The sequence below is a fragment of the Suncus etruscus genome, chromosome 4 (assembly GCF_024139225.1).
Source record: "Suncus etruscus isolate mSunEtr1 chromosome 4, mSunEtr1.pri.cur, whole genome shotgun sequence".
Lineage (NCBI taxonomy): Eukaryota > Metazoa > Chordata > Mammalia > Eulipotyphla > Soricidae > Suncus > Suncus etruscus.
The window spans coordinates 5,035,212-5,056,551 of record NC_064851.1 but is presented as its reverse complement, the minus strand read 5'-3'; the positions used below and the strand labels follow the sequence as shown (position 1 = coordinate 5,056,551).

Below are 21,340 nucleotides of genomic sequence, written 5' to 3'. Positions count from 1 at the left end.
GGCTGGGGGGACCATATGGGATGCCAGGATTCGAACCACCCATCGTCCTTCTGCATGCAAGGCAAATGCCTTAACTTCATGCTATCTCTCAGGACTTTGGCTCCTAGTTCTTTTTTTTTTTTTTTTTTTTTTGGTTTTTGGGCCACACCCGGCAGTGCTCAGGGGTTACTCTGGCTGTCGGCTCAGAAATAGCTCCTGGCAGACACAGGGGACCATATGGGACACCGGGATTCGAACCAGCCACCTTTGGTCCTGGATTGGCTGCTTGCAAGGCAAACGCCACTGTGCTATCTCTCTGGGCCCGGCCCCTAGTTCTTAATATCAGCAAGCAGCTAGCTCAATAGTGGAAACTGAAACCCAGAGCAGCTTCTCCCGGAGACTTTGGGGTCTTTATTGGGAAGCAAAAGACCACAACCTGAGTTGGAGAAGAGGCAAGGGAAGGGACCAGTCCAAAAGGTGCTTCAATCCAAAGCTGCTTCCATCCAATGAGTAACAAGCATCAGCAAAAAAGAATTATCCAGGGGTTGGAGTGACCTCACAGTGGTAGGGTGTTTGCCTCGTACACAGCCAACCCAGGAAAGACCCTGTTTTAATCCCCGGCATCACATATGGTCCCCCAAGCCTACCAGGAGTGATTTCTGAGCCCAAAGCCAGGAGGAACTCCTGAAGCCGCCGGATGTGCCCGGCCCCCCCCCCAAAAAAAAAAGAATTATCAAATAGAGTGAAGACCAGTTATTCCAACAGACTTAAGCACTGAAGTTGAGTACAAACAAACATATTGGGTGCAACAAAGAGAACACAGGGACCAAGAGTTCATCTTCCCTCTACACACCTCCACCCCAAAAGGGTAACATGGTGCCTCAGATGCTAAAGCTTCAGGTGGGGAGGGGTGGGGCTCAAAGTGTGGGTACACATGCAGAGGCCTCGGGTTTGATTCCCGGCATTGCCTGATGTCTGGAGCACCCATAGGTGTAAGCTCTGGAGACCCCCACCATTAGTAGGAAGATCCCTCCCCACTAGCAATGACAATACTTCAGTTAAGCTGCCAACTTTCCTCTCTCCCGGAATGGCTCTTGTTTTACTTCATTTTTATTTATTTATTTTTGGTTTCGGGGCCATATCCCGTGGTGCTCAGGGGTTATTCCTGGCTCTGCACACAGAAATTGCTCCTGGCAGGCTCAGGGGTCCCAGATGGGTTGCCAGGGAATGGAACATGGTCTGTGCCGGATTGGCAGTGTGCAAGGCAAATGCTCTACTGTTGTGCTATCATTGTAGCTCTGAGGAGTGTTATTTTATATGATGTCATATCACTCCCATCTCTGTGCCAGATAGGGGCTGGCCTTGCTCCCATTTCTCTGAATGGAAGACTGAGGCCCTGGTCTAAAGGGCTTGGATGGTGGACCAGCTGGGACAATACCAAGTGACAGATCAGCCTGTGCCCATGGCCTTTGGTTCATCACTCCTGAGTGGAAACCTTGCCAGTTGGTCTGAAATTGGGAAACATCCTGGCCCATGTTGGGGCAAATATTTGCCAAGTATACAAACATTTCATCATCCTTGTTGCATATTGCCAAGACCCTGCTTGGAATGCCAGGACGGTGGGGTGGACACTGGGGAGCTTGAAGGACCAGGACTGCAGGGAGAGGTCCATTGTTTTGGGAGGTTTTGGCATGCAGGAGGCAGGGCAGTGCTGGGGGTTTCTGCTCAGCTCCTGCTGGATTAATCCACAGCCCTGAGAATCTGTGGGGGGAAGGGTCATCTCTCCTGGGTACTGACTCTGGGCCAGGCCCACCCCCAAACGTCTGAGGAGACCAGCTAAGCACCAGGGTTTAAGGTGTCTGTTGCCCATGGAGCTGGGCAACTGGGGGAGCAACTCAGACATCTTAGTTCATCACACTACCTTTATTTATTATTTTTTTGGGGGGGAACCACACTCGATGATACTCAGGGGTTACTCCTGGCTATGCAGTCAGAAATCACTCCTGACTTGGGGGATCATATGGGACACCGGGGATCGAACCGAGGTCTGTCCTGGATCAGCCATGTGCAAGACAAACGCCCTAGCGTTGCGCTATTGCTCCGGCCCCACACACTACTTTTATTTATCCCTGCCCCCACACTACTTTTTTGAGGGAGGTTGGGCATACTGGGCACTGCTCAGGGGGCTACTCCTGGCTCAGTGCTCAGGAATTACTCTTGGTAGGTACAGGGGATCCCATGATGTTTCAGTGAATGATCTGGAATTATTTTTGAACATGCTTGATCTCTACTGTCTCTCCTGACTTCACATCACTGCCTGTCCCCAGACTTACAGATTCTGGAATCTGGAAAAGACCCACGAGGGAGACCCACTTGAGGGGCCCCGACCCTAGGAATTCTACCTCCAGCCAGATACTTCTCTCACTTGCTGTGTGTCCTCAGATAAATCATTCACCCTCTTTGAGCTTTATATTTCTTCCTGGTGCTAAATGATTCTTGCAAAATAGAGGGGTTCACATGCCTTCTTTTCTCACAGGGTCGCCTTGCTCCTCCCAACGTAGGAATATTTTTGTGTTTATTTTTCTCTCCACTACCCTAAGCTGTAAATACAGAAGGCCCTTTACAAGAGATTTTTAATAAGTGCTTAAAATTGACCATGAAGACTTGATGTTTTTGTTGATGTTTGAATGAGAACAGTCAGTCCCTAGATTGCTCAAGAAAGGAATAGCCACTCCACTCCAATTTGATTTCTTATCTTTTTCTTTTTATGGGATCACACTCAGAAGTACTCAGGATTTATTCCTGGTGGGACTCAGACGACCACATAGGGTGCTGGAGATTGAACCCAGGCCAGTCAGAGGCAAAGCAATCACCCTACCCATTGTACTATCTCTCAGACCCACTCACTCCCATTTTATTTATTTATTATTTTCTTTTGGGGTCACACCTGGCAGTGTTCATACTCATGGAGGGCTCAAGGGGCCCATAGGGGATGCTGGGAACTGAACCCAGACTGGCCATGTGCAAAACAAATGTTCTCACTACTGTACTTGGGTCCCCTCACTCCCATTTTAAATAGGAAGAGGTTCCGGGGCATATGCAAGGTCAGGAGCTTTGTGGAACCCAAGACAGAGACAAATCACAGGCATGTAACCCAAACCCATGCTACAGAAGGAAGGGGCTATCTCAACTGCTCACGCAATTCAGCCTCCAGGGAACAGGGCTCCCTCCATCTCCCCACCCTGATCCCTGTCTATACTGTTCCTGCCGGCTGCAGTTATAAGGTTTATTGGCCAAATCTCTAGTTTAATTTCGGTTTTAAGGCTTGTCACATTGTGGGCGGTGGTGCTGGCATCTAGTGGTAGGAAGTGGGAGCTGCAGCTTGGCGCCTCCGAAGATGCTGGCTTCGGGTTCAAGGTCGAACCTGTCCCCTGCCACCCAAGCATCCATCCATCCATGGATTGTAGGGGTACACTGGGGATTTACTTGTAAATGAGGAAGGAAGGAGGAGATTCCCAGGTTCCGACAGAGGCAGCCCCATAGCAGGACGAAGGGAACACTTGGCCCTTTTATTTTCTTAATATCCAGGACAGAATGGGGGTGGTCCTGGCTATGTGCCATGGGATTAAGTCCCTTTTTTCTCTTGTGTTCCCCCACCCACTCCCTGCCGGCCACCTTCTCTCCTGCTGCCTTGGCGAGGGGGTGCAAGAGCCCACCAAATTCCTGGCCTGAACTGGATGATGACACTCTCCCAAGAGGCAGGAGTCAGGATGACTGGGTGGGTAGCGGCTGGCCTCACCCCAGCTGGCCGAACCCCCGCCTGGCCTCACTGCGGCTTCCCAGAGCCCTCGGAGATGATGTCTCCAGGCCCTGCACGCAGGTACCACTCCACCCAGGAGCCGTCGTATACGGCCACGTCTGGTTTCCCACACAGGTAAGCGCCCAGAGCCACGTGGCAGGCTGTGACACCAGAGCCACATGTGGCCACCAGGGGTTGGGTCAGGTCCACCTTCTTGTCTTGGAAGAAGCGACGGAGCTCCTCAGTGCTCTTCTCTAGGCCTTCCTCGGTCATGAAGTCCGTGAAGGGCATGTTGATGGTGCCCGGGATGTGGCCAGGTTCGATGCCTGCAGCAGGGGTCCAGGCAGAGGGGAAAGAGCAAGTGGGAAGAGGGGGATAAGTGACCTGGGGGGGGCACTGTTCCCTACCCCACTGCCCCATTCAACCTGCCCTGAGAATCAGCTCCTGCAAGCAGCCATTCCAAGCTCTATTTCCAGGTGTTCCCATTTCATAGATGGGGAGCTTGAGGTTTTTTTTTTTTCTCTTTCACCTCATCCCTCAACCACCATCCCTGCCACCATGTTCTGCTCCAGGTTCCCCAAGACTAAAGGTGTGACCCAGAAATGAGTCCGGTGATTCTAGTCCAGCTGGGACCTCAAGCCCTGCCATTAAAGAGGGTCAACTCTCTCGAGATGGACACACACACGTACCGTGATTTCATGGGGCCATATGGGATGCCGGGAATTGAACCTGGATCCTGGTCCCAGGTCACCTACGTGCAAGGCAAACACCCTACCATGGTGCTATTGCTCCAGCCCCAGGTTTCTATTTTCAAAAACTGTTCAGCTGTGCTGAGGAGAGAAGCCAGCCTTGTGTTCTCTGGTTGAACACCATGCCTAGCTCTCTCAGAGAATAGCAGAAAGAACTCTGGTATGTCAGAGGGCCTTTAGTCAGTTTTTGTTTGTTTGTTTGTTTGCCATTTTTATTTAACCACACCTGGCAGTGCTCAGGGGTTAGACTTGGCTCTGTGCTCCTGTGGACCAGAGAGATAGCACAGCGGTAGGGCGTTTGCCTTGCATGTGGCTAAACTGGGATGGACCCGGTTCTAATCTTGACATCCCATATGATCCCCTCAGCTTGTTAGGGGTGATTTCTGAGTTCAGATCCAGGAGAGGCCCTTGAGCACGACTGAGTGTGGCCCAAAAACCAATCAAAAAATAAAGCTTAAAAAGAAAAAAGAGGGCCCGGAGATATAGCACAGTGGCGTTTGCCTTGCAAGCAGCTGATCCAGAACCAAAGGTGGTTGGTTCGAATCCCGGTGTCCCATATGGTCCCCCGTGCCTGCCAGGAACTATTTCTGAGCAGACAGCCAGGAGTGTGGCCCAAAACAAAAACAAAAACAAAAACAAAAAAAGAAAAAAGAAAATTTAAAAAGAAAGAAAAAAAAAAGAAAAAAGTGCTCGCTTCGGCAGCACATATACTAAAATTGGAACGATACAGAGAAGATTAGCATGGCCCCTGCGCAAGGATGACATGCAAATTCATGAAGCGTTCCATATTTAAAAAAAAAAAAAAGAAAAAGAAAAAAATCAATGATAAAGTTTAAAAAGGAAAAAGAAAGTTTAAAAAAAGTTAAAAAAAAAAAGAAATCACTCCTGGCAGGTTTGGGGGAGCATATGGGATGCGGGAAAAGAACCTGGGGGTGCAAGGCACACGCCCTCCCCACTGTGCTATTGCGCCAGAGGGTCCTATGTGAAGGAGACTATTTCACCCCTGTGGTGGAGTGCCCAGCTAGGGCACTGCTGGGCTTGATGACTCTGTCCTTTGGGCTTCGTGGGGAATGTGGGCAGACACCAGTGCCTGCACTTAGCAGAGGCCAAACCTGGGCTCCGAAACCATGTGGCCAGAACATCGAGCAGAAGGAAGCTCCCCACTAGTGTGGCCTGGGGTTGGGGCCCTGTCTAGGTGGAGCCAGGACCCCCTGCTGGCCAGACCCCCTCTCCCCCAGCAACTAGAGATGCCCCTAGCAATGGCTTGGGAACTTCGAGGTTCACCTGGAACCAGTGAGTTCTTGGTTCATGGGACAGCCAGCCCGCTGACCTGCTCCTATCCTATTTCAGGGGCGAATGTACATGAGTGAAGGGGGCCCTGAGCACCTTTCGGAGCCCTCACTGGTGATGCACAAGCCATTGCTGTCACCTCTCCAGTAGAGTGTCCCTGAGCAAGCATGCAAACACAGCTGAGGGCACCACACATCTGGTGGCTCCTTCTTGGATGCTTGCTGGATACCCCTCGCCCTCACCCTCCAAGCTCGGTTCTTGCCTGCACTTGATTTAGGCAAAAATCTGGGGTTCAGTGACTAGGTGAGTTTCCAGGTAGGGCCCAGCTGGAGCAACTTGGGGTGAGACATTTTGGGGGGGGGGCGGTTTTGGGTCATACCTGGCTGTTCTCAGGGGCTATTTCTGGCTCTGCGCTCAGAAATCACTCCTGTGGGGCCGAAGAGATAGTATGGAAGTAGAGTGTTTGCCTTGCATGCACAAGGACTGTGGTTTGAATCCCGGCATCCCATACAGTCCCGAGCCTGCCAGGAGTGATTTCTGAGCATAGAGCCAGGAGTAACCCCTGAGTACTGCCAGGTGTGACCCAAAAACCATTAAATAAATAAACAAACAAACAAATAAAAGAAACCACTCCTGGCAGGTTTGGGGGACCATATCAGATGCCAGGATTTGAACCGGGGTTTGTCCTGTATTGGCTGCATGCAAGGCAAACGCCTTACCACTATGCTATCTCTCTGGCCCCTGGGGGTGAGACCTTGAAGGCAAGTTCTGGCTTTGGTACTGCCTTGTGTGGGGCAGGACCGACAGGATTAGGGTACCACTCCCATAAACCCTGCTCAAAAACAGCCACTTCTGCAGGCTCCAACTTGACTGGACCTAAGACTGTTCCTTCCTAACTTCGGTCCTCCCAGCAGTTGTGCTCAGCCTCTCTGGGGCCACTTTAGGGTCTCTGGGATGTGCCAGGACATGAGGGGCCTCAGCTGCTCTCAAAACACAGTGTAAATAAGACACCCCAAATTTGCAGACCTTGTGGGTGAAGTGGCACTGCCCAGGAAGCAGGGAGGAGATATGCAATCGTAGCTCAAGAGGGACTTCCTGGGGAGTTCAGGTGTTGCTGGTTGAACTGATTTGTTTGTTTGTTTGTTTGTTTCAAGCCCAGCAGTGCTCAGGGGTTCCTCCTGGCTCTGTGCTCAGAAATTACTCCTGGCAGGCTCTGGGACCCATATGGAATGCTGAGGATTGAACCCACATGCAAGGCAAATGCCCTACCCACTGTGCTACCGCTCTGACCCCTGAGCTGATTTCTGAGGCCCTGGGCGATGCAGGCACCGGAGAATGAGTCATCCTGGGGACCAGGCCTGCACCCCACAAGGTTCATCTCAACCAAGCTCTGGACCCGTCTCTTGGGGAGAAATTTGGAAAAGAAATGGACCCAGGGGAGTGATTTCTGCAGGGAGGATGAATATGAAACATCACTACAGAGAAGGCAGCTCCTGGTCATGTAGTGTGAGGGGGTCTGATGCCCCCCAAACCCATACGGGTGAATCCCCCCTTGCCTTTCAGAGAGATGGGGGCTTTGCAAAAGGTTTTCCTTCTCCCTCCCTCCCTCCCTCCCTCCCTCCCTCCCTCCCTCCCTCCCTCCCTCCCTCCCTCCCTCCCTCCCTCCCTCCCTCCCTCCTTCCTTCCTTCCTTCCTTCCTTCCTTCCTTCCTTCCTTCCTTCCTTCCTTCCTTCCTTCCTTCCTTCCTTCCTTTGGTACTGCCTTATCCTTCTGCCATATCTGGTAATGCTCAGGACTTACCCCTGATTCTGTGCTCAGGAATTAATCCTGGCACTGCTCAGGGGGCCACATGGGATGCCGAGGATCGAGCCTGGGTCCACTGGGTCCGCAGTGTGCAAGGCTAATGCTCTACGCACTGTACTATGACTCTGGCCCGAGAGAGAGAACATTTTCTTTTCTTTGTCTAATACTCCTTCCACCATCTCAGAGCAGAAAAGAACCTTCCAGTTCCTATCAGTTTGTTTGTTTGTTTTTGGTCACACCGGGCAACACTCAGGTGTTACTCCTGGCTCTGTGTTCAGAAATCATTCCTGGCAGACTCAGGGGCCATAGGGAATGATGGGGGATCGAACCTGTGTCAACTGCGTGCAAGACAAATGCCCTCCCTACTGTGCTATCCTTTCAGCCCTCTGGCAATTTTTTGTGGAACACTAGCAACTTCCCATCCAAACTTCTCTAGTTAGTGTCTCCTTCTTTCTGGGGGGCATAGCACACCCGGCGGTGCTCAAGGCTTACCCTTGGCTCTGCACTCAGGAATCACTCCTGGCAGGTTCAGAGGAACATACGGCATAGCTGAGATTCAAACACCCTCCTAGCTGTGCTATCACTTTGCCCCCTATTCAGTGTCTCCCTGGAGCAGGGCTTTTCCAAACTGGCTTTGCCCATCCACCCTGTCCGCTCCTCAGATACCCTTGTACCCCACTGTATGGGAAAGGGGGGGCTTACCCATTACCACCTATATATAGAGTTTCCTAGCATCCCCGCACTTTGGGGGCAGACAAGATTCCAGACCTGGGTGGAGGAAAGAACCCACCTAAAAGCTTAACAAATTGGCTGGAGCGATAACACAGTGGGGAGCACTTGCCTTGCACACAGCCATCCAGGTTCAATCCCTGGCATCCCACATGATCCCACGAGCCTGCCAGAAATAATTTCTGAGCGCAGAGCCAGGCATAACCCTTGAGTGCCACTAGATGTGACCCCCCCCCAAAAAAAGCTTAGGAAGAAGAAAAAAGGGCTGGCAACCAACTTTTTTTTTTGGGGGGGGGCACACCTGGCAGCACTCAGGGGTCACTCCTGGCTCTACACTCAGAAATCGCTCCTGGCAGGCTTGGGGGACCATATGGGATGCCAGGATTTAAACCCACCGTCCTTCTGCATGCAAGGCAAACGCCCTACCTCCATGCTATCTCTTCAGCCCCTGGAAACCAACTTTTGGGGGACACATGGAGAGGACACCCCATGAATTATCTTCTCAAAGCTAAGATGATGGGAACGCATGTCCCTAGGCCCTGCGCGCACACAAACACACAAACACACACCCTCTACAACTAAACCATCAGCTTAGTTACCATCTCGGGGTTCAGGGTCCACCCCACGAAAGCGACCGGAGGCTCGGGCGTCCACCACCTGGAAACGGGGTGCTCGGATGTTGTCCTTGATGTCCTCATGCGTCTTGACAAAGGCAGGGTCCAGCGTGGCTCGGAACTGCGCGGGTTCGGGTCTGCTGGGCCCCGAACTCAGTGGCAGGCCCAGACGCAGCCAGTGACGGAGGCCACCGTCCAGCAAGGACACGGCTTGGTGGCCGAAGGCTCGGAACATCCACCAGACGCGGGGTGCCGCGTACATGCCCTGGTCACTGGCATCGTAGACTACTACATGCGTGTCGGTGCCTACGCCCAGGCCACCCACATAGGCGGCGAAGTGCTCGGCGGTGGGCAGCATGTGGTCATAGGGCGACTGACGGTCACTGCACTCATCCAGGTCGAAGAAGGCAGCACCAGGGACGTGCTGGGCCTCGAACTCACGACGCGCATCACGTCCCAGCTTGGGGAGATACCAGGAGGCATCCAGCAGCTGCAGCGTGGCTGGCTGGCCAGGCCCCCGAGGGGGTCTTCGCAGGGCCTCGGCCACCCACTGGGCAGACACAAGTGCACGGAAGAGCTGCTGGGGGGCCATGGCTGGGTCCCTCCAAGGGGTGTGGGTGCCTGGGTGCACGGTGACAGCAACAGCGGTGAGGTGGCTCAGGCTGCGAGTCTAGGGGGAAAGGGAGAAAGTCAGGAGGAAATCTAGGAGGAGGCAGAGGGAGGCGAGATGGCTGCAGAGGCGGCAGCTTGGGGCTCAGATCAGCTGGACGAGGAGGGAAGAGCTCAAGGGCAGAGTCCAGATAGCAGGCGGAGTGGGGGGTAGGGGTGCAGCTGGGAAAAGCCAGCAGCAGTGGACCTTGCTCAGAAGCTTCAATCAGTGCTCTCCCCGCTTCTCTCCAGACCTTCACATACCGACACAGCACAGAGGCACCCCAAGATCAGAACTTCTTGGAGAGGGTGGGGCGTCTTCCCAGTACTAACAGATAGCGGATTGGTGTCTACCCACTCTGAGAACCTAAGTTAAGGGAAGACAAAGTTTATTATTCTCATCTTCCTGTTTGTTTTTATTTTCCTTTCCTGTGTGGGCCACTTCCATGGGGTGCTGGCAAGGACCAGGCAGTTTTGGAGATCGAACCCCAAATACAAAGCATGAACCCCAGTCCTCTGGGCCATCTCCCTGGTCCCTCGCAGCTTTTCCTTCACCAGCCATCCAGGTTCCTGATGGAATAAGTTTACTCCTCTACCCAACAGTGAGTCAGTCTCCTGAGATGAATAGGGCCTGGAATGGGCCTTTCTGTGGCCCCATTTTACCTCCCAAAGGCCTCTGGATACCTCAGGACCAAGCTTAGAGGTTCTCAGTAGAGTGAGTAGCTCAGTTTCATGGAGTGGGAACACAGGAGCTCCAAAATACAGAGCTCTGGCCCCATGCCTCTTGCTAGGAATTATGGCTCCAGGCCTCAGACTGTTAACTACAGGAACCATTGTGGAGGGAAAGTGGGTTTGAGGGGTTACTCCTGGCTTTGAGCTCAGAATTACTCTTAGCAGACTTGGGGGACCGAACCTGGACCGGCCATGTGCAAGGCAAACACCTCCCCGCTGGAGTATTCTTCTGGCCCTGTGGTGGGATTGAAGGGCAAGGCTAGTTTGATCTCCAACCATCTCCTGCAGGGACCTGCAGAGGGCAGAAGAGAGCAGACCAGCCTGCAGACAAGGCAGCCCCCCAGCATTCCTGGCCAGGATACTGGGGGCACGACTGTGCTAGATTAGACAAAGGTGCCTTTGCTGCCAATCAGCACCTCCACCAGGCACATGATGGGGAGTGGGAACATTATCCTTGAACTTGGGTCTGCTCAAGTTAGAATTCAACTCCGCAGGCAAGAACGCCTCCAGCCTTAGGTCAACGGTGATGGGACCTAATAAACCCACATTCGACGCCTCATGCCAAACACCCGCCACCCCACCCCTGTACCCCAGTGTAAGCTGGCGGTTTCACCGAGAACCTGTTTCACCCATGACTAGCCCCAGGCTTTGCCAGGCCCTGGGGGCAAAGAAAGGCCACTGGCTACTTAGCAGACAGTGTAATTGGGCCATGTCTGAACACCAAGGAAAGGCTTCCTGGAGGAGGGGGCATTGACGAGCACCGCTGCCCCTCAGGAGGAGGAGGAGAACAAGGGCGCACTGGGTAGGAGTGGTCCCAGTATCTGTACCCCATAGCTAGAGACATTTGGGGAGGTTCAGGTTCTTGAAGCACACTAGGGCCTCTCTGTTCTTTCTATTCTTGGGGTGCTTATTTATTTTTGCAGTGCTTAGAAGGTACAGGCATTGTTCACAGTGACAGTCACCCTGGCTGTGAGGGTCACCAGGCTTCGCTCAGCACTGTTTGGAACGGGAGATCATGGGGTGCTGAAACAAACTCAGGGCCTCCGGTTCTTTGAGCATCTCCCCAGCCCTGTGGGCAGCACTTTTGATCTGTGCTTTTTTCTCCAAAAATCCATTTCAAGTCAAGTCAGTGTGTCCCCCATGGCCACCCTCAGACCTGCACAAGTCTGCTTCATTGCATAATGACCTTGAAGAGGCCTGGCATGGCAGGTTGCAGTTTGGTTCCCACCTCTTACAGGGAGCCCTTCCAGATTCTGTGATTCCAGTGAAGCGACCTGAGATAGGGCCTATACACGGGCTCTGACTGGTCTCTGCTTTTGCGAGAAGCATCTTTGTGAAAATCTCAAATCTTATGCTTTCACCAAGTTTCTCTCCCCAGTGGATTTGGGCCCAGACTACTAGAATCGAATGGAAGAATTGCTTGAGGATTTTGGCCAAGTTGTCTCCCTTCCTATGCTTGGTTTTGGGGAGGGGGACTAAGGAGGGATGTGGAGAAAGAAACACACATACACATTTTTTGTGCTTTCCACCTACACCCCAGGAGGCTGACAAGGATTCTGTGGGATCCAGGATAGCATAGCAGTCTCAGAGCCACAATTTCACTAGTTGAGGTGAGTCCCAACTCTTCCAACCTCAAGTACAGAGGATGAGTGAGAAAAAGTGTATGTAAGTGCCTGTGGTTGAAACTTTCTATGTGAAGACAATTATTTGGACAATGAAAAGAAACTTTGGGATGAAATGAGGAGAGCAGTTGCTGGCCTGGTAATAACACATACACTAATATCTGAGTTTGGCGCACGTGCGCGGGCGCGTTTGTGTGTGTGTGTGTGTGTGTGTGTGTGTGTGTGTGTGTGTAATGGGGTGGGGAGTGTCTTGCCCTTTGCTACAACCACCTGTTAGAGTTCCAGAGACTATGTCAACACATGGTTGTTCAAAGCCACAGTTGAAAGCTAGTGATATCAGCTGACCATTCAGTGGGTTCAGGGAAAAGCCAACACTTTGTTATCATACAATTATTATTATTGTTGGGCTGGCTACCCCCAGTGCTGCTCTGGGGTTACTCCTGGCAGGGGGACTATATGGGATGCCGGTAATCTAACCTGAGTTGGGCCCTGTAGAAGGCAAACACCCTACCTGATGTTATCTCTTTGGCCTCTATTATTAATATTTATCATTATCATCATTAAGAATTTATTATTATTATCATTATTATAGATGAAGGGAGTAGAGTTTTGTGCGGCTTTAGATCTGGGCTAGCAACAAACAACTCAGTGTCACAGGAATGGGTGGGCCTGGCCCTGCCTCTCATGCGCACTGTCTGGAAGTTTCTGGGCCAGCCTAGAGGACATTCGTGGGAACTGATCAAAGCGGCCTACACTCATGTCCCTTTCTTTCAGGTCCCTCCTGCAAGTTCTCTTGTCACTTTCTTTTCCTTGGGCCTCCGAGGTAGCGGACTGGGCCTCCCTAGCTCTCTCTCTGTGGTCTTCCTGATGGCACCGAGTGACCCCATCAACCACCCCCCCACCAGGACCCCAAACTGCTGCAGACACCCTTGGAGCGACTGGGGGGGGGGGTCGCGACTTCCCGGTTCCCCACGACGCGCACCCCGAGATCAAAGGCCAAAACCACCCTCCGCGCAGTTACCCGAACCTCACACCGGCTCCCCCAAGACCCTGCCACGAGGCACCCCTTCCTCGCGCCCCCCAGAGCTCCCCTCCTCCCGCCACCAACCAACCTGCGGCCGGCCAGCCACGGGGAGGAGGAGACTCGGGCGCTGCCCACCGCGGGGCCACTCAGAACCCCGCAGCAGCTCGAGTCTTCCACCGGCCGGCTGGGGACCGGGGATCGGGGGAGATGCGCGTGGCGCCGAACCCCGGCTCGATCCAGCGGCCCCCGATCGGGGCCTCTCCGGGGTCAGAAACAGCACCCCCAGATCCCGAGGGACGGCGGGAAGCGACGTGCAGGCGCCCGGAGCGGGCTCAAGGAGGCCGAGGCCCCGCTCGGTTCCCCCTGCGACTGCGGCGCGTTGGTGCCGGCCGGCCGGCTGGGGGCGTGATCGTTGTTGCAGGCTCCGGGTTTGAACCCGGCAGCTGCAGCGGGCTGGCTGGGGTGAGCGCCAAGCGAGGCGGGTGAGGGCGGTTGAGTGTGTTGGGGTCGAGGGGCGACGGCCAGGTGGTCGCGATTGGCCCGGCCACCTGCGATCCCTGCGGGGAAGGGGAAGGGATGGTCCCCCGGATCGTGGCATTTATCTGGGGGCAAGGGGTGCCCGAGCGATCGCTGGACGAGGGGCACTCTGGAAGCTGAAACGAGAGTGAGAGAGTGGAGTGGAGTGAGAGAACCTCCTCGCCCCCCCCATATCGCTCCAGGGGTGTCTGCAGCAGTTTGGGGGTCCGGTTGGGGGGTGGTTGATGGGTCACTCGGTGCCATCAGCAAGACCACAGCCCCCGGAGAGAGAGCTAGGGAGGCCCAGTCCGCTACCTCGGAGGCCCAGGGAGGAGAAAGTGACAAGAGAACTTTCAGGAGGAACCTGAAAGAAAGGGACATGACATTTGTGTAGGCCGCTTTGATCAGTTCCCACTAATGTCCTCTGCCTCTAAGCCACGCCCCCAGGGAGAACTTTAACTTTTAGCCACGCCCAATGGGCGGGGCCATGAAGGAGCCAATCCAGAGAGCGATATCAACAAATCCGCCCCCCGAGCGGAGCCAATCCCGACTGCGAAATTAACAAAATCGCGGGGCGGAGCCAATCCCGAGTGCGAAATTAACATACCCGCGGGCGGAGCCAATCCCGAGTGCGAAATTGACAAACTCTCCTGGACCGAGCCAATCCCGAGTGTGACATTGACAAGCCCCGCCCAGCCCGAGCGGAACCAATCCCGAGTGTGAAATTAACAAACCCGGGGGGGCGGAGCTAATCCTAGTGCGGAAAAACGAACCGCCCGCCCGAGCGGAGCCAACCCCCGAGTGCGAAATTGACAAATCCTCCTGGGCGGAGCCAATCCTGAGTGCGAAATCAACAAGCCCCGCCCCGCCCGAGCGGAGCCAATCCCGAGTGTGAAATTAACATATCCTCTCGCGGGGCGGAGCCAATCCCGAGTGCAAAATTAACAAGCCCCGCCCTGCCCGAGCGGAGCCAATCCCGAGTGTGAAATTAACATATCCTCTCGCGGGGCGGAGCCAATCCCGAGTGCGAAATTAACAAGCCCCGCCCTTGAAATCTACAAGCCTCTGCCCCGGCCGCTCGGCCCAGCCCGGCCTGGCATCATTGTCAACAGCCCGGAGTTACTTAACCTCCCTTCCTCCCTTCCCAGCCTGTGCCAGGAGCAAAGGGGGCGGAGGTCGAAAGCTCTCTTCTCCTGCCAAGTCCCGCCCCACTGTGCATTTTATTATCCTCACGCCCTCCGATCTCCGGATCGCAGAGTGGAAACGCCATGGTGCAGCAGGTGCTCTTCCGCGCTCTGGTCTCCACCAAGTGGCTGGCGGAATCCATCCGAGTTGGCAAGGTGGGACCTAGCCTGCGGGTGCTGGATGCTTCTTGGTACTCGCCGGGCACCCGCCAGGCCCGCCAAGAGTACCTGGAACGCCACATCCCGGGCGCTTCTTTCTTTGACATCGAGGAGTGCCGGGACACCGCGTCGCCCTACGAAGTGATGCTGCCCAGCCCGAAGGACTTCGCTAACTACGTGGGCCGCCTGGGCATCGGCAACGAGACCCACGTGGTGGTGTACGACGGCGACGATCTGGGCTCTTTCTACGCCCCGCGGGTCTGGTGGATGTTCCGGGTGTTTGGCCACCGCACGGTGTCGGTGCTCAACGGTGGCTTCAAGAATTGGCTGAAGGAGGGCCACCCGGTGACCTCTGAGCCCTCGAACCCGGAGCCTGCTACCTTCAAGGCCACCTTGGACCACTCCCTGTTCAAGACCTACGAGCAGGTGCTGGAGAACCTCAAATCCCAAAGGTTCCAGCTCGTGGATTCTCGGTCCCAGGGGCGGTACCTGGGCACTGAGCCCGAGCCAGATGCAGTCGGTAGGTGACTTGGGGTGTGTGTGTGTGTCTCTCTCTCTCTGTGTCTCTGTGTGTGTGGAGTGGATTCTGGGGAACTGCAAACGCCCTGGAAGGCTAGCAAGGGAAGATGTCAGGGACCCATACCAAGTTTTACCCACTGCCACCAAGTAGCTTTGGTGTTTCCAAAAGCAAAATCAAAGGAAAGAAAGAACCATGTGCTTGTTTTTGCTCTGAGGCTCGAGGAAGATTCCTGCTGGTGTCTGCATCACCGTGACACCTTTGTCTCGGATGGCAACAGCAAAGGTGGCTGCTGGCATGATCCTACCACAGCCACGCCCCCATCTCCATGTTTACACTATGTCACCGAGCTACCTACATCTTAACTCTCTGTTCAGAACCTCCTCCAGGAGATCTGGCTTCTCAGCACCTCTCAAATATCCCGAGACAGCTCTCCTTCACCATCTACTGTGTTCTAGGGACCCTGAGATTTTTTTCTAGCGGCTGCAGCCTAACGTCTAGAAAACTCCACCAGCAACTGTTAATTCAGGCTAATCTTTCTCCCCTGAGCACGTGAAGGGTCTCCGTGTTAGAGGGCAGGAATCAGATGCCAGGCTGATGTGAAGTTACTTATTTAGTGAATGGTTAAGCTGGGGTTGGAATCCAGAACTCCTTAAACTAACACGCTCAAAGCATGGTGTCTTCTGCCTCTCACGGCTTGTCCTGCACAGGGCCTGGGCTGGTCTGAACTATTGTGAGGATGGTCTGGCCTCTTCCTGTTGCAACTTGGCTTCCGGAGAGAGGAACTGTGTGGAAACTAGAGAAGTTTTAGAACAGGAGGGCTGGAAAGTCACCTCCTGGGACAGAGGGGAAACTGAGGCTTTGGGAAGAAGGGCTCAGCCAGGCGGCTCAGGACAGTCAGTGCTCAGGACTGGCCCTCCAGCATTGACGTTGTTTCAGGCTCTTTGCCATTTTGCTCTCTGGGGCTGTGGAAGAAAAGGTGGATTGGGACTTATCTGGCTCCTTGCAGGGAATTTGGCCCAGAACTCCAGTGGGCCCAGCCCTCGCCTGGGTTCAAGACGTCTTGGTCTGGGACTTAAGTTCTTGTTCCAGCTTGTTTACCCCAAAGCAACTAGAAGACGCCAGGGGCTGCCTGGTAGGGATTACAGATGCCAGACCAATTCTTTTCCTAGTCCCCATTTTCAAGACCTTGATTCCAATCTCAACTCAGCCGAGTGAAATAGCTCAGGCCTGCGAGCTATTAGCTCTCAGGTCTCTGTCTCTTCCTTCCCCATAGCCTGGTCCCATCCTAGATCTTTTCTAGAAGGGCAGGAGGCCACTAGTCAGTTAGTGCTGCTCTGTTCCAGGTTCTCCTGTTAAAGGATAAAAGTGCAGGTGCCCCACCCACTGTGAGCTTGAGTCTGGATTGAGGCCTGTGGCTGGAAGGTATATGAGGATGGGTAGAATGTGGTATGTCCCTCCTCATCCTCTGGTGGATTTAGCTGGTCTCCTGGTGTCCTGGGAAGGACATCTTGGGAATACCAGCCTCCCTCTCCCCAATCAGGTTTAGGATCTTGCCGCTTTGGGACAGGAACAGGCATCCTGCTGACCTTGGGCTTATTTGGACTTTCCTCCCTCTTAGTGCTATTTGTCAGGGTGAGAATCAGAGGTCTGACTTCATGGGGGGGGGCACATTCTTTTGTTTGTTTGTTTTTGTTTTTGGGCCACACCTGGTGATGCTCAGGGGTTACTTCCTGGCTATGCGCTCAGAAATCCCTCCTGGCTCGGGGAACCATATAGGATGCCAGGGGATGGAACCACAATCCTTCCTAGGTCAGCCGCATGCAAGGCAAATGCCCTACTACTGCCCAACGCTCCGGCCCCTAAATAATTATTTTTTCACCTGTGTCTCCAATGCTCAGAATCCATTCCCAGCACTATTTGACCATACCTGGCTGAAAGGTTCCATGCTTGGGCCCAGAGATACTGGAAGTCACCAGTTGGTTTGGGGGCTATACCTGAGGCAAAAAATAAGACAAGCGTGAAAGGCAAGCACCCTATTCATATGCGATCTCTCTAGTCCTAAAGATGGGATTTCCCCCCCCCCTTTCTTTTTTCTTTTTGTTTTGATCATATTGGTGGTACTCAGAGATTATCCCTGGGTCTGTTCTCAGAAATTATTCTTGGTGGGACCATATGAGATGCTGGGGATTGAAACCAGGTTGGCAGTGTGCAAGGCAAATGCCCTCCCTGCTGTACTATCTTTCCAGCCCTGAAAATATGATTTAAATTAATTAAAGTTTGGTGGTGTGTGTGTCTAGCCCCTGGAGATTTTTTTTGTTTTTGTTTTTCGTTTTTGGGTCACAACCGGTGCTGCTCAGGGGTTACACCTGGCTATACGCTCAAAAGTCACCCCTGACTTGGGGGACCATATGGGATGCCAGGGGATGGAACCACGGTCCGTCCTAGGCTAGCGCACACAAGGCAAACAGACGCCTTACATCCTGTGCCACAACTCCTGCCCCATGAAGATGAGATTTTTTAATTCACAAAGCTTCCTGTCCTGGCAGCCACTGATCCCTCATAACATTGTCCCCCCCCCCTTTCAGGGCTGGACTCAGGCCACATCCGGGGTGCTCTCAACATGCCCTTCGCTGACTTCATGACGCCGGAGGGCTTCGAGAAGAGCCCCGAGGAGCTCCGGGCCATGTTCCAGGCCAAGAAGGTGGATCTGGCCCAGCCCCTCATCGCCACTTGCCGCAAAGGCGTCACCGCCTGCCACATCGCCCTGGCTGCCTACCTGTGTGGCAAAACCGACGTGGCTGTGTATGACGGCTCCTGGTTTGAGTGGTTCCACCGGGCACCCCCCGAAACTCGGGTATCTCGAGCCAAAGCTTAAGTGCTGGCTCTCTTCCCCCACTCTTGCCTGCTTTGAGGCCCGTGGATGTTCTTAGAATTGCTGTGCAAAACCCACAGTGACTCCCCTATCTTTTTTTCCCCAGTATCCCCAGAATAAATGTCTTTTATCAGTAGCTCTGTGTCTGTCTCTGTCCCAAATACCTCCTTTGCCCCATCGTTCCCTGCCCTGATTCCTGAGAAACCCCCCATGAAGGAACTCCACAGAAGCTGGACCAAAGATCTCACCATATTGTTTGGTTGGGGACATCCCAGTGCCCGTTGTCTTATGTTCTAGCTGGGTCTATGAATCAATTTGGTGTTTTGTCTTAGGAAAGGGTAACTGAGTCTTGGATCTGACAGAGCTAACCTGGGTTTGATCCCGGCATCCCATAAGGTCCCCCAAGCCAGCCAGGAGTGATTTCTACGTACAGAGTCAAGAGGAACCCCTGAGCGCCGTCAGCTGTAGCCCAAAAGACAAAAACAAAAGAATATGACTAAAGTGGCTCCTTTTTTTTTTTTTTTTTTTTGGTTTTTGGGCCATACTTGGCAGCTTAGAAATCACTCCTGGCAGGCATGGGGGAACCATATGGATGCCAGGATTTGAATCACCATCTGTCCTGGATTGGCTGCATGCAAGGCAAATGCCCTACCGCTGTGCTCTCTCTCTCCAGCCCCCAAAATAGCTCTTTAATAAATGATAGGCTTGGGCCCGGAGAGAGAGCACAGCGGCGTTTGCCTTGCAAGCAGCAGATCCAGAACCAAAGGTGATTGGTTCGAATCTCGGTGTCCCAAAGGGTTCCCCGTGCCTGCCAGGAGCTATTTCTGAGCAGACAGCTAGGAGTAACCCCTGAGCACCGCTGGGTGTGGCCCAAAAACCAAAAAAAAAAAAAAAAAAGATAGGCTCAGAATCATTGGGGATGGGGGGGCAGGGGATTTAATCCCAGTGAGCTCAGGCTCTTGGGGAGCCCCTGGAATTATCACTTCCTGCCTCACCACCTCCAACAATTGTCTGCTGGGTTGGCAGATAGATACTGAGCCAAGCCTGTGCTCAATCCAGAAGTCACTAGGCCTGGATCATCCTCAGGACATTTTGGAGTTCAAGGTCAAAAAACAGAGTCTACTTCTAGATCTACTTCTAGATCCCTCCACATCCACCTCGGATGGCGCAGGGCTTCCTCCTCCTCCAGTCCACTCCCTTTTTCTTTTCACCTAGGTTTATAAATGGACCCTTTGTTTTAGCTTTTGGGCCACAACTGGTGGTGCTCAGGGCTTACTCCTGACTGTGTTCAGGGATCATTCCACGCAGGCTCTGGGGAACCAGACGGAGTGCTGGTTCAGTTGTGTGCAGGGCAAATTCCCTACAAACTCCAGCCCCTAAACCTTAAACACCTAAGTCCTCTCCAAGAGACTCAACTTTAACTTGCCCTCCATCTAAACTCAATTCAAAATATCCTCCTGGGCATTTGGTCTCACCTTTCCTATGCAAATAAAGCACTCTCCATGGGGCCAGAGAGATAGTACAGTGGGTAGGGTCCTTGCATTGTACATAGCTAACTGTAGTCTGATCCCCAGTCTCCCGACACCTTGACAGGAGTGACCCTGAGCACTCCTGTCTCTTGGCCATCCCCAGAACTTCTGGCCCTGGTGCTGGCCTTGCCATGACCATTGTGGTAGCTGCTCAGTTGACATTTCCTGTGGAGGACAGACAGAGGGACAGTGCCTGAAGGACCCTTTTTGTGCTCTCCTCCCCACCCTCGCCCTGGCTTTTCTTGTCTAGGATCCCCAAGATGGCCAACAAAGATGGTCACAAAGAGGGTTCCTGTGGTTCCATGGTAACCCCAATGGGAAGCGGGCCCACTATTCCCCTGGCAACCCACTGCACCTCAAGCCCAGTGCCAGTTGTGTCTGTGCCCAGGGCTTCCACTCCTCCTAATGCTCTGAAGGAGAGTGGAGAGGTGGGGGGCATAGAGACGGGTTGGGGGCTGGGAGGCTCAGACAGGACGGGCCACCCATCTTCTCTCTCTTCTCAGACATATTTGAGCACCCAGGCCTCTTTCCCTTGCTCCGGACAACAGCTCTGGAACATTCCTTCAGGTCAGACACTGGCAGAGAGCCACAGGGTCACTGTGAGGGGATGCCAGATGGGCATTTCCTTCCTTCCTTCCTTCCTTCCTTCCTTCCTTCCTTCCTTCCTTCCTTCCTTCCTTCCTTCCTTCCTTCCTTCCTTCCTTCCTTCCTTCCTTCCTTCCTTCCTTCCTTCCTTCTTCCTTCCCCTTCCTCCCTTCAGCAATCAGTTCTGGTGAGGTTCAGGGGACCATACGGGATGCCTGCCAGGGATGAAATCTGGGGTGGCCTTTTATAAGGCAGATGTCTTCCCTGCTGTCCTATTGCTCTGGTCCATCCTTGTTTCTCTGCTTATCTATGAATGATAGGGCTCATCTCAAAGATTCCTTTGTGCAAAGTTCTGACAGAGACATGCCCTGGATTCAGGGTTGGTGGATTGCGCCCCCCCCCCACCCCGCCTCCCATGTGCCTCTTTAACCAAGGGCTGTGCTCCCAGAAAGGTGTCCTGTGGAAGTCTGTCCTCCTGCAAAGGAGTATCATGACACACATCTTTGGTCAGAGGGGAAATTACAAGATTAAAAAATAAAAATAAATAAGGAGAAAACGAGGGGCTGGAAAGATACCACCTCTGGTAGGGAATTGCCTTTCACTCCCAGGTTAGATCCCTGGCATTCCATATAGTCCCTCAAGCCTGCCAGGAATAATTTCTGAATGCAGAGCCAGGAGTAAACCCTGAGCGTCTGGTGATGAAGAAGGGGAGCCCCAGATTCCCCAGGCTGTTTGAGAGGCTTTTTGGGCATGTGTGTGTGGGTGACCTGAGAGCTCATGGTGCAGAGGTAGGCCCCTGGCTGGGTGACTGGTGCGTGGCAGAGGGCACTGGGCACAGCTTGGGGGTGTCTGATTGCATCTGTGCTCAGCTGGACATCCCCCTGACCTCTCCCAGTTCGTGTCCTCGAGAGACCACAGTGTGCTTCTCTGTCTGCAGGACCTGCTAGGACCTAAGTGACGCAGGCAGTCATGGATTTGGGCCGCCA

General features: G+C 53.5%; 2 protein-coding genes and 1 non-coding gene across 3 annotated transcripts; 2 read left to right on the top strand and 1 right to left on the bottom strand.

Annotated features, from left to right (window-relative positions):
* Window positions 1–3,772: 3,772 nt before the first annotated feature.
* On the bottom strand, window positions 3,773–13,386 carry MPST (mercaptopyruvate sulfurtransferase). Its single transcript, XM_049771682.1, has 3 exons — window positions 13,078–13,386; window positions 8,949–9,633; window positions 3,773–4,104 (listed from the first exon to the last, which is right to left on the bottom strand). Exons 2-3 carry the CDS (start codon window positions 9,553–9,555, stop codon window positions 3,806–3,808), a joined length of 906 nt encoding a protein of 301 aa, XP_049627639.1. The 5' UTR covers window positions 9,556–9,633; window positions 13,078–13,386; the 3' UTR covers window positions 3,773–3,805.
* On the top strand, window positions 5,214–5,320 carry LOC126008320 (U6 spliceosomal RNA). The gene has a single exon (XR_007495656.1). It is a non-coding gene; the product is annotated as a U6 spliceosomal RNA (small nuclear RNA).
* A 1,185-nt stretch (window positions 13,387–14,571) lies between the features above and the next one.
* On the top strand, window positions 14,572–18,376 carry TST (thiosulfate sulfurtransferase). Its single transcript, XM_049771686.1, has 2 exons — window positions 14,572–15,368; window positions 17,954–18,376. Exons 1-2 carry the CDS (start codon window positions 14,774–14,776, stop codon window positions 18,241–18,243), a joined length of 885 nt encoding a protein of 294 aa, XP_049627643.1. The 5' UTR covers window positions 14,572–14,773; the 3' UTR covers window positions 18,244–18,376.
* The last annotated feature ends 2,964 nt before the right edge of the window (window positions 18,377–21,340 follow it).

What these genes read in the sequence shown, in the direction of transcription:
- MPST (XM_049771682.1), bottom strand. Translation starts at nt 9,555, where the DNA reads ATGGCCCCCCAGCAGCTCTTCCGTGCACTTGTGTCTGCCCAGTGGGTG. An exon ending in GGACCCTGAACCCCGAGATG is followed by an intron (nt 4,105 to 8,948) that starts GTAACTAAGCTG and finishes CCCCTGCTGCAG; the next exon opens with GCATCGAACCTGGCCACATC.
- TST (XM_049771686.1), top strand. Translation starts at nt 14,774, where the DNA reads ATGGTGCAGCAGGTGCTCTTCCGCGCTCTGGTCTCCACCAAGTGGCTG. An exon ending in GCCCGAGCCAGATGCAGTCG is followed by an intron (nt 15,369 to 17,953) that starts GTAGGTGACTTG and finishes CCCCCCTTTCAG; the next exon opens with GGCTGGACTCAGGCCACATC.